This window comes from Glycine soja, chromosome 14, assembly GCF_004193775.1.
Source record: "Glycine soja cultivar W05 chromosome 14, ASM419377v2, whole genome shotgun sequence".
Taxonomy (NCBI): Eukaryota; Viridiplantae; Streptophyta; class Magnoliopsida; order Fabales; family Fabaceae; genus Glycine; species Glycine soja.
The window spans coordinates 7,809,841-7,826,983 of NC_041015.1; the positions used below are offsets into that span (position 1 = coordinate 7,809,841).

At 30.3% G+C, this 17,143-nt stretch overlaps 1 protein-coding gene across 2 annotated transcripts; it reads left to right on the forward strand.

Moving 5' to 3' along the window:
* Positions 1-5,453: 5,453 nt before the first annotated feature.
* Positions 5,454-8,306, forward strand: LOC114385132. Of its 2 annotated transcripts, XR_003660846.1 has the most exons (4): positions 5,454-6,042; positions 6,320-6,667; positions 6,981-7,829; positions 7,909-8,306. XR_003660846.1 is itself a non-coding variant. In XM_028345116.1 (3 exons), the coding sequence occupies exons 1-3, from the start codon at positions 5,593-5,595 to the stop codon at positions 7,602-7,604; spliced, it is 1,422 nt and encodes a 473-aa protein (XP_028200917.1). In that variant the 5' UTR covers positions 5,454-5,592; the 3' UTR covers positions 7,605-8,306. The 2 variants fall into 2 exon arrangements, 1 of the variants encoding a protein (XP_028200917.1); XM_028345116.1 differs by having other exon boundaries at positions 6,981-8,306.
* Positions 8,307-17,143: the final 8,837 nt, after the last annotated feature.

A 17,143-nucleotide genomic window follows, 5' to 3' on the forward strand; every position in this document is an offset into this window, starting at 1 on the left:
TTTTTTGGAATCCTAAAATAAAAATTTATTTTTAATAAAATAAATAACGTTTTATTTTTTTAGTATATTTTTTAAAATTATTTTTACTTAAAAAATAATTCTGTTTATTTTAAGAAATAAATCTTATTTGTTTTTTTTTAAAATTATATAAAAAATATTTTTTTAAGTTTAAACAAATTCATCCAATATTTCATTCTAATAGACTTGATACATCTAAGTATATCTATTCGCTTAAAAAAGTTTATCTCTCTTTTGATAAAAAATGGAATTGACCATACACCAAGTTGTTGTCATATCAGAATTGGCTAGCTAGACGTCGTTCTTCGTTATTTAATTTCCATTTCCTTGTGATCGCAACTTGTTAATTATTAATAGTGAAATGGTCCAATATTTTTCAACAATGACCAGTTACTATTATTGAAAGCCAAGAAAGAAAAAGGTTAGATAAGGAAATTTAACTTCCATTTTGGTTTTTCTTTACATAGCTCAGCGACCTACCTATGGCTATCAACCATAAAATTCCTAAGTAGTTGGTGAATGGGTGATGGCTACTGACTTCGATGCAACTTGAATGGAGAAAATTGAGCATCTTTGTATGGGAGAAAAGATCAGTAATTCTGGGATGTCGTGCTTTTTTTGAAATGCAGCTTGTTGTTTTAAGGCCAAGCTATGTAATGTTAAACACAAACTTTCAAGAAATTTCTTATTTTGATGAGCAATATTGTATATTTCCTAACCTGTGGTAAATTCACCACATGCACGACACATTTAATAAACTTTTTATGTTTATTATTCACTCCTTTTCGTGGATATTGATTGGATTCGTGAACTATGCTTTCAATGGCCACTGTGTATTATTGGCTGGCCTGAAGTTTTGTGATGCGAGCTCGAGCTTGTGTTAAAGTGAACTACTCTCTCTATCTCTCTCTCTATGCAACATTAGCCATATATTGAGATATACATATTCGCACGATTAAGATACATACAAACCATGTCCGGCAATATTGACATATAATAATCATATATACATATATATGTACCCACCTAAGTGATAATATGATAAAAGAAATGGAAATGTTGGAAAAAATCTAAGTCTCATATGGATTAAAAATAAAATTAAGTTAAAATATATAAGTAAATAATAATTTTAATTTCTTTTAAATTAACTTTTAAAATTGAATTAGATCTAAACTCACATTCTAAAATTTTAAGATAGAAATATCCTATATAATTAGGTAAGGAAATTTTTTTTCATTATCTAATCTCCCCCTCCGTCTCTATATATAAGCAACACTTACCCATCATAAAGAAAATTCATTGTGAGGATTAAGCTCGCATATATCTTACATATATATAGTTGAAATAATAATTCTTTTGGTTTCTTTAAAAATTTACCAATTATAATAGGTATATCATTAATAGAAATAAATTGTTTTTTTTTTACAAAAGACTGTTGTATGAAATTATATAAGAAGGCTAATAATATTATTTTTTTCACTTTTAATAAGTAACCAATAAAATATGTACATATAAACTCGTGTAAATTCGTAATGTATCTTTTTATACGTAATGACATAATTGTATTGTTATAGATGGTTATAAAATCTGTTTAATTTTTATGTATCATCAATTTAAAAAAAAATAATATTATCAACCAACTAGAAATCATAATTAATATAACTTTTAAAATAATTTATTTTAGAAATTAATAAGCTTATCATACACGTATAAAGGTTTGCTAATTTATATTTACTCATTTTATTAAAAAAAAGTAAGTTAACAAGCTATATATAACACTAATTTCTTAAAATAGTACACCTAAACTATTTTTTTTATGAAATATAGCCATAATATATATGTGTATATATATATATATATATATATATATATATATATATATATATATATATATATATATATATGTGTGTGTGTGTGTGTGTATATATAATCTCACCGTTCAATTTTTTTAAAAAAATTTGTCTAAATTCTTTTCAAGTGTATAGCACAACTCCTTCTCAATGAATATTGAAATATCATAATCTTTCTCTTTCAACAGCTATTTCTAACTGTCCAAATTGATTTTCTCTTTTAATATAGTATACATGAAAAATTTCCAATCTAAGTTGATATTTGGTCTTTCCATGTTGAATAAATAAAAGGCACTAATAGCCTTCGTTCAAATAAGTCTTAATTTGGTGGTTTCTGTTTGAAATCAAATAGGAACTATTTAGACTATTTCCTGTGTGTTAGTTGTTTATATTTAGATTTGGTTATTATTTTTTTATTATTGGAAATGATTTCTGTGTTATATTAGCTAGATTAATAAGCTATAGTTATTTGTTTTTATAAGTAACAGTTATTTATGAGTAAAAAAATATTTTTTTATTATTTAAGTGTCATTTAAGAGATATCATTTAAGAGTTGTTTAAAATATGTATAAGTTCCTGATTAACTAAGTGACACATTATAGAGTCAATTAATATGATATAAAAAATAAAAATTATAGGTTATTTTAAATTATATTTATCTGAGATACTCTTAAAAGGAACAATGTGTATCTTTAAAAAAATAATTTTATTGGAGGCACGATCATTGTAAACATTTATCTGAATTGCCTGATAAAAAATTTAACGATAATTCACAACTTAAAAAAAAAAACTAATTGCTACTGGTGGTTTTAATCTCGTTAGCTAAAAGAAGGGTAACGTAATATGCATTATACTATTTTAACGATGTATTTTTGCAATATATTTCACGATAGTGAGAAGAATTCATTTTTTCATGTAATATTATTATAAGCATTTTCATACTATTAATTAATTGAACTTGTATGTTATCATGTGCAATAGACGGAATCACAAATTTTTATTTTATATAATTAAAATTATAATAGATATATAATTTCAAATATATAAATTGTATTATAATTAAGATTTATAATAAATATCATAAACCATATAAATTATATTTTAGATGTATGATAAATAATATTATGATACCAAATTATTTTTAAGTATTTATAATTTAAAAAAAATTAAAATACAATTTATAAATAAAATATGAAAAAGATAGATTGAAAACGATAGAAATTAAAAAAGCTCTTAAAAATGTTCTCATTGAAAGAAAACACTTCTAGACTCTTTCATTGAAAATAACTCATAAAAACACCTTCTTTAATATAATTATTTTAAAAGAGGATAAACAAATTTAACAACTTTTAATTAAATTTTTAATCGATTAATTTTTTCAGTTTTTTCTTGGATGAACTTAGGATATTTTTCAACGGTAAGTAAATGACTAATTGCTAAAGGAACTAAGAATTAAATTTATGATCACATACTACTTAAATAATAATATTATCCGTTAAGGTCCTAATTATGTCACACAATGTTGATGATTAGCTTTTCAAATTAATTTTAACTAAGTTTTACAGGTTTAAATGAGCTTATCAACTACCCTCGCAAAGCATGGCTTAAATTATTGTGTAAAAATATTACAAATCGGTATATTCTAATTACATTATAAAAGAAATAGAAATATGTAATAGAATATAACATTTTTCATGTTTGAAAAATTATAATCACTCAAACATTTTATCCTCTAGTTCCTCATATCTTCATCACTTTTATTTTCATATTTTTTTATTACATCACTTATATATTTATTATTTTCTCTCTGCACTTTTTCTTTTCTTCTCATCTTTCCCTTCTGCCAACCCCATAGATTTTCTTTCATGTTATATAACACAAAAGGGTGTGCGTTGGTGTTGATAATAATTAAATATTTGTGAAATGATAGAAAGTGTTTTAAAGATATTGATTAATAAATTTAAAATAAAAATATTTTTATTAAAAAATAAAAAATAATGTTATTTATGATTGTTTTGATTCTCCTAAGAAAATTAATTATATATATAATTTCCTTAGAATCCTCATCAGTAAGATCTTAAATATTTTAAACTGGTAAATATTTATTTATTTATATATTGAAATAAATAAAGAAAGATGTAATGTTGTGTCATTTTAAAGCGCATGCCGAGGTTGGTGATGTTTTGAAGATGTCTCTCATTATGGATCTGCATTGATTAAAGTATTCCAAAATGATGATGCTTGGTGGAGAGTGCAGAGGATACTATTATAAAAAGCTCTCGTTACTACCTCTGCTTATCACTTATGAGTCGACTTAAATCATTCTTAAATTCTTTTTAAAGAAAATTATTAGTATATTTAAAAATTTGTAAAAGAAAAATAAATCTGAAGCAAGTTAATTAGTTTTATTTTTTCAGACAAATATTTGAATTGATGGTGCACCAAACACATTTTAAATTGTAACAAAAAGAAATACATTTTAAATGTACAATTGCTTTAAGAAGATTTTTTGGTTCGTTACGTTCCATAAAACTCAAGCAGCAACACGGATATTTAAATCATGAAAGCTTAAGTAATAGTCTCTAGTTTGAGATTTTGAATATACGTTTGCATTAAAAATTTCTAAAATTTTTGCCTTTCAAAATAATTTTGCTTGCTAAAAACTTAGATATAATACTTATGATACGATTTTCCAATTAGATTTGGAATTTCAATTGCGTATTTTAATTGTGGATTACAAAAGGTTAAACTCTAAATATAATTCAAAAATAATACCAACAGTATCTATCTTATCATATCTAAGTTTTTTCCTTTTACTCTATTATCTGACAGAATTACTTCCATGTGTAATATAAATAAAAAACAAACATATTAACCAATGATTTTAATTGATCATAATTACATAAAAAAAAATCCGCTTATGGGCAAGTCTTTGTCGTTGTCCCCTTCCCGTCCCCCAATCCAATTCCTCAGAATCCCTCCCCAGATCCATACTCAAACAATGAGCCACCGAAAATAATTTTTAAAATAATTATTATAAAAGTTAGTCTTTAATTTATAAATGTTATGAATATAAATTTTTTATTTATTTTAAATTTTAAAAAATAATAACAATAAATATGTTTTTCAAGATAATTATAGTAAACACTAACAAATTTACTGTTAATATATAATACAACTTATAATTAAATGTCAATGTAAGTTCTCTTTACATAATCAACATATATGTTATTGAGTTTAATGGTTTATAATTTATTGTTCATATAAATAAATTTATAATATATGGTGTATTATAATTAGATGATGGTGTAAATCTAATCTTTTTTCTTTATACTATTTCTCTAAAAATTATCGTAAAAAAAATACTTTTAAATTGTGTTTATTGAATGCCAATTCCAACTTTAGAAAAGGACTCTCTGAAATTAATTAAATTATAATTATAATTAAAAAAGAATAGAAAAGAAAGAAAGTTTAAGTAGGTGAAAAGGTGAAAATGTGGTGGTGTGAGAAGCAATCAACCAATCTAGCGGAAGAGTGTTTTGTGTGTAGAGCAGAGTTTACTCACTTAACTTGTCTCGCGGGAACATCGTTCCGAATCGGTTGCTTATGACACACACACCTTTTCTCTCTCTCACTTTCAACAAACCATTTTTTATTTCTTCTAAATCCTAATCACTTTGCATTGTGTTGTGTGTGCTCCCTTCAACTCACTCACTCACTCACAATGGAGCGGAAGCAAGGGTTCTTCTCTGCGCTCAAAGACGAGGTGGTTCGCGGCCTCTCGCCGGCGCGGTCACGCGCCAAGAGCCCCGCCAGGAGTGCATCGCCCATGTCCTCGCTGCTCCGCCGCCGCAGGAAGCACCACGCGCCGCCGCCTGAGCTCTTCATTGCGAGATCGGGAAGCCTCAGGCCCGCCGAGGCCCTCTCGCCGCTCAAGGAAGGTCCTGATGGAACCGACGGCGGCCAGGACTCCTCGCGCGGAGAGGGAAGGTGGGGCCAGTGGATGAAAGGACCACTCGCTAGAGCACCCTCTGTTTCTTCTTCCTCGTCCTCTTGCAACAACAAAAAGTCCGATCTGAGGTTGCTTCTTGGCGTGTTGGGTGCTCCACTCGCTCCCGTGCACGTGTGCACCACGGATCCCTTCCCTCACCTCAGCATCAAAGACATCCCCATTGTTAGTCCCTCTCTTCTTGTTATCGAGGTTTTTAACATCGGTCGTTGTATCGATGCGGTTTCGTCGCGTTTGTTGATTTTTTCAAACTTGCTTGTTATATTTACAGATCATATAGACCTAGGTTCAGAAATTGTTTCATTTCTCTTAATTTTTCTCAAACCTAAGCTCTGTTGTCTAAGATCAGTAAATATTATATCATTTTAGGCGTTTTGGTAGGTCACATTTGGAAGATTGAATGGAGAATGTGTGTGAATGAGTGTGACTTTTGATCTTGCAGGAGACTTCTTCTGCTCAGTACATATTGCAGCAGTACATTGCTGCCTCTGGAGGGCAGAAGCTTCAGAATTCGATTAACAATGCGTATGCCATGGGGAAGGTGAGGATGATAGCCTCCGAGTTCGAGACCGCAAACAAGGTCACGCGGAGCCGGAACTCGTCCAAGGCCGCCGAGTCCGGTGGGTTTGTCTTGTGGCAGATGAACCCAGACATGTGGTATGTCGAGCTTGCTCTTGGTGGCAGCAAGGTTCACGCCGGTTGCAATGGGAGATTAGTGTGGCGGCACACGCCCTGGCTTGGTGCTCATGCGGCAAAAGGGCCGGTTAGGCCTTTGCGACGCACCCTTCAGGTGACTGTTACCTGCCTTGTGACATATATGTATGGCTGCAATTGCACTATTTGGATAAACTTCTCTATAAGTACTTATAGGAGAAGAAAATAAGACTAAAATTAATTAAACTTTTTCCATAAGTTATAATCAACTTATTATAGAAGTTCTCTCTTCTAACTTCTCCGGAATCAGAAGTTTATAACAGTATAAGTTGTTTTAACTTGTGGAAAAAAGTTTGATTCATTTTGCTTTTTAATTTTTCTTCTGCAAGTGCTTATGGAGAGGTTTGTCTTATTATGACCTAACTTTATGCCTCCTTTTGTGTCTACAGGGTCTTGACCCAAGAACAACTGCAAGCATGTTTATCAACACAAGATGCATTGGGGAGAAGAAGATAAATGAAGAGGACTGTTTCATCCTCAAGCTTTGTGCAGACCCCTCAACATTAAAAGCAAGGAGTGAGGGTCCAGCAGAGATCATTAGGCATGTTTTGTTTGGGTACTTTAGCCAGAAAACAGGACTCCTTGTTCACTTGGAGGACTCCCATTTGACACGCATTCAGAACAATGGTGGCGAGGCAGTATATTGGGAGACCACAATAAATTCATTTCTTGACGATTACAGGCCTGTCGAGGGGATAATGATTGCTCACTCGGGTCGATCCGTGGTGACGCTTTTCCGGTTTGGGGAAACAGCGATGAGTCACACTAAAACCAGGATGGAAGAAGCTTGGACGATTGAGGAGGTTGCGTTCAATGTCCCTGGCCTTTCTGTGGACTGTTTCATTCCTCCGTCTGAGCTAAGGTTTGCTTCTATGAGTGAAGCCTGTGAGCTTCCCCAAGGTCAGAGGGTGAAGACTGCTGTGGCAGCAGCTGCATACCATGCCAAAGTCACCCAACTACAAAAATCGCACGATAGCCACACGAATAACATTAACTGGACAGTGGATGTTTAGTTAAGAGGATGTTTGTGGATTAGCGTAGGCGTCTAGTTTTTATACATTTTATGGACTATCTGACAAATTACTGCAGGTAAATGGTAATATTGCAGCAGGGTTGTCAAGAGTTTTCTGCTGTGGGTCATTGCCTCATCGAATTTGTAAATAGAAATGATCAGTCATGGATCCTGATAAGTGAATTTCTGTTCTCTGGGTTTTTGGTGGATGATTATGTGCATCAAGGTTTGTTTTTCCCACTTGCTTTCCGTAAATGTGAAATTGGGAACATGCTGATCCGTTTTATATTCTATAATTCCTGTAGAGTTTTTTTTTTCTTCCTGTGAAAGCATTAACCATAATGCTTGGAGATCACAGTTATAACCTTGATTTCGTCACTGAAAAGTTTTGGCTGAGTTTCAAGGAGCAGCATTTGTCAGATTTAATATTGATGTTATCGTTGGTATCCGTAAGGAAAATTCTTCCATCTTTGAAGGAAACTATATAGGATTGAAGAACTCTAGATGCTTTTAGTGCTGGTTTTTTTTATTATGAATTGTAAACCAAGTAGCCAGAGTATGTAGAAGCTAAATTATTCCTAGGATTTTTATGCTTTTAAGGACATATATATATTGACAATTATCACAAGCTTGTATCAATATTTAATTGTAGTTGTTAGAAAAATGTCAAGATTTCCTATATATTCGAGCTGTTCTTTTTTAATTTGTTTTTATTTGGGAAAGAAAAACTATTATCTTATCCTTTAATGACAGTTTTCTCATGTAATTTGGTATAATGAATTAGTCTCGGTCCCTTGTGTACCGCAAAGTATGAAATGTGAATTATAAATGCCTTGGATAAGCTTGAGATGTTCACATATCCCTTTCAGGATCTTTGCATGTGGAGATGATTTTTCCTTGGTTTGGGTTGTTTATTCTACATCTGCTTTTCTCACGGAAACCTTTTGGGAAGTTTATATTCTTTAACTTGTTGGTTGAAATTTATTAGGACCTACCAAATTTTGAGTACCACCCCATGTTTATTAATAGTGTTTAGGAATTGGTTTTAGAAGGGAAGGGAGAGTAAAATTTTCATTTCAAATAAATATGTTCTAAATTGATTTTTCTATAATAAAAGTAATAAAATGACAAATTGACAAAAATTAATGTCTTAACCTTTTATTTCTATAAATTGTAATTCTCTTAATTTAAAAATTAAAATTGTTTTTTGTTTTAAAAAAATTGAATTTCACACTTTAACATTCAAATTTCAAAGTAACATATATGATTTTGTCAGTCTCTGGAAATTTAAAATGAAGTTCAATTTGAAGAGTGTTAACAATACTTGTTAGCATTTCTCACATTTTAATCCCTCAAAAGACTTTGAAGATGACAAAGTACAGTCAGATGATTCTATTGGTAATCCGTAACATAAGTTGGTTGAGCTATGCGTGTTGATGATTAGGTTTTTACAAGTAAGCTACCACAAAGTCCTCTTTGAGGCAGACCTTCTATCCTCCTAAACTTTTTTATTAATAAAGGTGCAAAGTCCCTTACTCCTTGCAAAAAGAGTGGTGCATTTACTTTGTCTCCTTTTTCATCCCTTTTTTGGATCGTAGCCCTAGCCTTCCAAAAGGTTTTCTTAATGTTTTCTGGAGCTTCTTAATGCTAGCAACACACTCTATTCTCTTTTGGATAAAATCTTTTTTATGAGGTAAAATTTATGTGAATCTTGTTAATTGTCATTTATTGCAAAAACTTGTTTTAATGGATAAGAGAGAGTGTTAAAAGAGTATTTGAAAGTATATTGCTAGCAATTTTCATTTGATAAATTCCCATTCCAAACATTTGTTGGCAAGCGCATGAAGTGAAGACATGTCTAATAAATGCTTTTGAATGTGTCTTTATCAGTCAATACTAATACTATACGTTGATTTCCAACTTGTCAAAATAACATTGAACTTAGAACAAGTTAGAGCATCTTTAATGCAATTGCTTATTTTGGTTCTTTAAGTTAATCAACAATGTTTAACTCGAGAATACTACCAGACAAATGAGCTGGAGTTCTTATAGAACAACGATTGCTTGTATAAGAAATAATTAGAGTGAAAACGAGTGAGTGTTTATATTTTATAATGACAAGGGTCAATAAACTATTAAACTGTAGTAGAGAGATACAAAAATGCATTAGATTGGAGGAAACATTTATTAATCCACACTAACACTAGTATAAGTCCATAACCAATGTATCAGTATTAGAGAAATTACACGATACGCAATGGAAGAAGAAAACAGAAGGATAAGAGAGATAAAGTTGAGAAAGAGAAATTACACGATACGCAATGCCTCTTTTTCTTTTTTTGTTTCACTCCTTCCCTTCAATTATATTCTCGCATTCTCTTCCCTTCTTTCACTGACCAACATAGTCCTGTAAGAATTTGTTAGGCTACTTCTATGCTACTTCAACACCTAGCAATACCACGCCGTGCCACTAATTGACTCATCCACATTCACTTTCCCTCTAATTTGTAAGTGTTTTTAACTTCTAAGCAGCAAAAATTCATTTAAAAAAGGGTTAAGAAATTAAATTGAATTTTTGTATTGAAGAAGCTTGTAGAATGTTATTTTGAAGGTTATAGTAAAGGGTCAAGGTTAGGAATAAAATCCGCTCCCTACTCATCTAATTGCCAACTCTAGCTAATTCTCTTCTTTGTCTCGCACTATATATATTCAAAATTGAAATCACCACTCTATCATCAAATTGTAGTTAATTTGCTTTACGTGATCTTTTTGTCTGTTTGTTGTGGGGAGAGAAGAATATTTCATTACTGAAAATAAGAGAGGCAATAAACAGCGCTGAACAACCAAGATTAATAAGTAATTAAGGAGTATAACCAAGATTCAAATTATGAATAGAATGCAATGGAGGAAACTAGAGAAGAAGTACGCTTTGACCCGTTGAGGAGGCGAGACAATGAGAAAAGGTCCTTTGTTTGGTATTGAATCTACTGATATCGGTAGTAAATTAGTCCAAATTGCAGCATATTTGGTAAGTTTCTTTAAAATCACTTCTAATTAAGAGAACAGAGTAAGAAGAAAAAGAACGAGATAAACTTTTACATAAGCTAAAATAATTTTTTTATTAATTAATCATTAATTAATTTATTGAAGTTTACTGATATAATATCTTTAAGAGATGAAAGAATATTTACAAATTAACTTATGGTTAGCTAATAAAGAGTTAACTGATTTTAACTTATGAAAAAAATATTTTTTTAATGTTAAGTGCTCACTAAAAGTGTTCATTGTAGTTTGGTAAATTGATCAGCTTCATTTTAAAAAATAAATATATCTTTTTTCCTCTTTTAATTACAGATAGGACTAATTTCTGTTTTCTTTTCCGTTGTTGGTAGTATTTGCGTCAAAAGACAGGACTAATTTTTGGGTAAAACGTGCAGATTATTTTTTTATGCTCGTTCCAGAGGCCATCAGTATACGATATATGAGTATATACACACAATATTTCACAAAAAATATAACGATTATATTTGTGTTTAACAAAAAAAGCTGATTTCTTCACTTTAGAATTTAAAAGAGGAAAAACATAAAACGTCAAACATCAAAGAAACAACTGTCTTTCTTGAACTTCATTTTTTTCCTTCTTCTATTTGAATTTCTCTCCATTACTAGAATCGTGTTCATTGCTGCCCACGTAGGTGTTTGATAGGAATATAATAATAGAATGCAAAGGGAAAAGGGATATGAAAGCAAAGCTCTTTCATGCTAGTAATTAGCATCTTTCGGTCGTACAACATGCGTTGAAAAATATACGAGACATCAAGTTTGGACTTTAATAATGGTTTAGAGAACTTTTCCGTTACAAAAAGTCATTTTAGTTGGACAATCATCATAACACAAAGAAGAGAGACACTGTTAGAGTGATAATATATTAATGCTTATTGTTTTTGTTTATCTCCTTTTTATTCTATCATATTGCTTGTTATATTTACTCTTGACTCATTTTTCTTTAGGTGTTAAATAAGCTGAAAATGGTAAAAATCCATCCCATTTTGAGGTGGAAAAGATATGAAAAAAAATATAAAAAAGAAAGTAATATATATAATAAATGATGTAATAGGAAAGGTAGATATAGATAAAAAAAATGGAATGAGATAAAAGAGAAAAAATGAATATACATATATTCCATAAGAAGAGTGTCTACCATCAATTTGCATATACAAATAAACGTAAGAAGTGAAAAAAGTAACATGCATGTGAAGGATCGACAAATAAAACAAGTTATTAAGATGAAAGAAAAATAAGATTACTATATAAAAACATCAACATCATACTCGTAGAGATATAATGTTAGTATAGATATAATGATAGTTTAGCGGTGAAGAAAGAAAAAAATTGCTAGCAAGTAAAAAAGCTAATAATATTTTATTAATAATTAATATTTATTCAATAAAGATAGATTAAATATTGACTAAAATATGTTTTTTATTTCTATAAATATTAAATATTTAAATTTTACTGTTGCAAAATTTTGAGTTTTTTTTTTAGTTTTCACAAAATTAAAACCCGTTACTTTTTTTTTCGAACTAGGTTCAGATATGTGTTACTGTTTCAATGGCCACCGTACTGATTTTTGGTGTTTTGGATCTGCGGTGGTTTCGATTGGGTATGAGTCCTGCAATATCTGTTTTTGCTTTCTTCACTCCGAACAACGCCCTCAGCTCCCTCTGAACGCTCTCGATTATGCAGTGCGCCGTCATCATCGCCTCTGGATTCGGATGCGGCCACGACCAGTCTGAGCACCACACGGCTGCCGGCGGCGGTCCGGTTCACCAGAGTCGCCACAAAGTTCTTCGTGGTCGAACTCATGGGAGCGATGGCGGAATGCACCACGAGTGGAGCCGAGATCTTGCCACTGCGGTACAGGTTTGTTGCTTGCTTAGGGTCGATGGTGGATTCATTTCTCGTAGTGACGGTATTGGTGGGTTCATTTCTAAGGACGAAAAGGTAGGATTCGTCCTCAACAACGACAGAGATGTGGCCATTTCCTATTCCGGTTCCGCGTTGTTTTGGTCGTTTCAAAAAGTTGTGACGGTTTTTTTTCAACTGTATTTTAAATTTAAATTAAAAGTCATAGGTTTAAATTTATCTTATGTATGAGATAAAAAAAGTAACATATTTTTAATTTTGTAAGAACGAAAAAATTACTTAAAATTTTTACAAAAACTCTAAACATTTCAAATCTATAGGGATTAAAATCATATCTTTATAACTTTAAATATTTGTACAAATACAATTAATGATAATTATAGTATCTGCACTGTAGATGTCATGGCTCTAGTAATAAGAAAAAACCATTCAAAGCCGTAAGTTGCCATCTCTCGCGACATGCCTATATTATATGAACGAATGTGAAATTTAAAGTATGATTGTTGATGAACCGGTCGGATCCAATTCAATGATGAAGGGAAAGGGTGCAGCGTGGGATCGAGGAGAATGTGTTGCAGCGAACGTAAGCTTGAAGTGTGGATAGCATGAACTCTGAGACTTCGTTTAAGAGTTGGATAGATAGGACCAAAGCTTCCAAGATTGTGGCATGAGTGTATTTGGATATTGTGATTTACGTGCGAGCTAGAGTTACTTGTGTGTATCCATGCATGTTTATGTATGTGTCTTACGCATACTCTAGTTTTTTGTCATTTTTAGTGTCTGACATGCACGGTTGTCAATGTTTAACCGACACCGACATCTGTATTATGTTTTATATTTTGGACATTATAAATATCTATATATCCGTATTCGTGTTGTCCGTGTCGATGTCGATGTTTCATAGATTTGTAATAATGCTGCATGCATGTGGTTTCTTTGGCTGCTACATGTAGTTGGGAGAAGAGTTTATATATGTCTTTAATTAAGTGACATTTGTGACCCTGTCTATTAATTAGTTCGGACTTCAGAGTCTGCGCTCTGTTGAATTGTTTGTGGCGTGATAACAATGACAATATAGGACAAGGAAAGTATCATCTGCATTCCCCCCCCCCCCCCCTCACAAAAGTAAAGATAAAAGACAGAATATAAATGTGATACATACGATGGAATAATAAGGGAAATAGAAAAATATTAATAAAAAATATCATGAAATGTTTATATATTATCATACATTATTCACCACAATATTTGACTTTTATCTTATTTCTCAAGTACGTCGCCTACAATTTTCCTTCCTGAAGTCAAAGATAATATCCAACATTTTTTATTTATTTTAACATCAACTTGGTTCAAAATAAATTAGTAAATTAAAACTAAAATAATAAAGTGTATTAAATATATGAAAGCCAATTTTTTAATAGTATATAAAATTGTATAACTGCACCTGAAATTGCCTCCCCAATTTTTAACAGTGAATAAAAATATGAAATCACATATATAAAGGTTTACTATTAATTAAAATTTTCAAATCAGTTTATCTACCCCTATTTTTTAAAAAAAAACTAAATGCAGGAGGAATTATTAAATCATTAAATTTTCCTTTTGTGATTTGATGACGTTTTAATGGTCACTGATAACTATAAAATTTGAGTTAATTTGATAGTTAATTTTGACTAAAAATGAATGTAATTTCTTTATTTTACTGTTGTTTTTAATGAAATAATAAAGAAATTAATATTTTTGTAGTTTTTATTAACAAAATTTAAAAGAAGAAAATTTTAAGTGTTTTGAAGAAAAATTGATGCAAAAACTTGAAAAAAAAAGTTAAAAATTAAGACAGTTCATTTAACGTGCAAGACAAATCCAATGCATCTTCTTGCTTAGTGATCAGCTCACGCTTAGTACGAAAAAAACCCACGAAGAAGCCTAAAGACGCGCTAAGCGCGAGATTGCGTGAAAATTAAGTTACCTTAGACCTATAAAAGAAGTAGGAAGTAGAAAGGAAAAGACACAACCTACACACGGGGACAACACCACCCTAGAGACTCAACTCTCTAATGAATACATCATAAGCTTCAGTATCTCTAATAGGAAAAATCATTTTTCTATGTCCATTATCCACTTCTCCTCTATTCATCCCTCTTCTTCTATCTACATTAGTCCCTAAATTATAAAGTCTCTCATGACAATAAGAGGCTAACCCCCTTAGTTAGATCTTGACAGGCCTAAAAAGTCAAAAGATATATTATATGTTTCATATCTATCAATGCAAACAAGTATTTTCTTTCATATTATCCTTTCTTATTTTAATTTCATGTATCATTTATTCTTGCATCATCTTTAGGGTTTAGACGGTTGAAAGAGGATAATCCTTAGTAAAAATACAAGGAAGGTCTTATATGCATCAATTTTAGGAATTAATCGCTCAAAAAAGGATAATTTTTAATAGAACTCAAAGGAAGGGGTATTTTAATAAAATCATTACTAGACATAGAGTGATTGTATTATGTCAATTCATCAAAGCAAACATTTAGAATTAAAATTTCATGCACTTTATCTATTGAGTCTTTGCAAAGACATTTGGGAGAGATAGATAGGTAAGATAGACTTGTCATTGTGAGACATGAGGGGTAAGTATTCAAATAGACGTGGGTAGGAAAAATTCACCAAATTGATAGAGAAAAATATAAAATAATACATCTTAGACAAATAAGACAGGTTAGGTTCCAACATATTTACATTTTGAATTTATCTTTTTTTATCATCATCTTTATCTTTTACTTTTCTTATCTTTTGCATTAAAATTTCTTATCTATTTTATCTTCCACTTTTTTATCTTTATCATCTTTTAATTTAAATCTTTATCTTATCTTTTATCTTTTTTTATCTTTTATTTTAAATTTTGTCTATTACTTATAAATTAAGTTTGTATCAGTCTAAATACAAATAAAGTCCCTATGGATTTGACAATCAAACTTCTAAATATTTTACTACTTGAGATAAATTGATACACTTGTCAACTAGTTAATAATCAGTTGTTTCAAAGTAAAATAAAATTGTGCCGTGTGGGCTTGGAGGGCTCTTGTACTTTGAGGTTTCCTTTAGTTTCTTTTAAATGAATAAAACACGAGATCGGAGTAGTTAGTTTCCAAGTGTTAATGTTCTGTTTTATTTCTGTCTACTGTAGTTGGAGATGAGTTTATAAGTGAGTGTGTGGCTCCTTTATCCGGTGTAGCCCAATTTTGCTACCATATGTGCTTGTGTTGGTATTACAAGAACATTTTCAATGTGACTTTCTTTTGAGGGTTGAAGAAGACGATGAAGAGAAAGTGAGAAAGTGGGAAAGTTGTAGGAAAGGTTCTGAAATCTGGATAACTGGAGAAATGGATCAAATAGGTTTTTTTTTCATATATACTTAATTTAAGAGTAGCTCATAATAATTTATGTAAAATAGCTATTAAACATAGAAATTAATATATAAATTATATACTCTTTTAAGACTATAACAAACATGCTTCCACTAATCAATATAACAATGTTGGTTCATTTTATAATTTGCATAACAATTAATTCACACGAATTTTATAACTAAAATAACATAATCAACCATAACGTAATTTCTAATTAACAAAGATTCGAATTTAAAATTAAAGTCAAAATCTAAAACAAAAAAATAAATAAAGAGAACCCTAACTTACTCTCTCAGGCAGCGTGTTGATAAGTGATGGAGTGAGTTTTTTATTTTATTTTTTATAAGTATAAACATGTAATGTAAAACTCTAACTCATGGGCCAACCTGATCCGCAATAACTGCTGGGACAAATTTTTATATAAATGGATTGGGCTAAAATCTAACAAGCTAATCTGACTTAAACCTATGGTCGATCGGGAGATCCATGGATTTTAGTCCATCTCTAAAAAGTGTAAAAAAAAAAACTCTAAAAAGATTGGTTAAGAAGCATTAAATTCAAGATCCACTTAAGGATAAAATAATTAAAATTCAAACTTAATTTTTTCAATTAAAAGGATTTCATTAGACAAAAAGATGATATATATATATTAAGAAAATGCCAAAATAAAACCTTTTCAATTAAAATAAATAAAATAAATAAATAAAAATCAAAAAAATTGTTTTAAACATTTCTCACTGTTGGGCGAGTCGTGATTAAATGTCTATTAAAAGAATATTAATGCTATTTCACTTTATCCAAAATACAAATTTGTCCCTCACAATATTTATGTTTGTATCTTTCTTTTAAAGGACGTGACCCACCTAGCTTTCTTCTACCAAAACATTTCTTTTTTTTTTAAGCCACAAATAATTTTGGACATCTTTTTTTTTCTTTCATTTTAATATCAACTGTTCAAAATAACTTGGTAGATTAATAAATCCTCTAAGAAAATAAAATAAAATATAAAAAACATAAACAAATTAGTAAATTAAAAAATAATAAAGTATAAAATATTAAAGCCAATTTTTAAACGGTGTATAAAAATATGGAGCGAATATATAAAGGTGTACTATAAATTCAAATTTGTTAATCAGGTGATAAATCACTCACTTTTTATTTGTTTATAGAAAAGCAAAATACAGGAAGAACTTAGATCATTAGA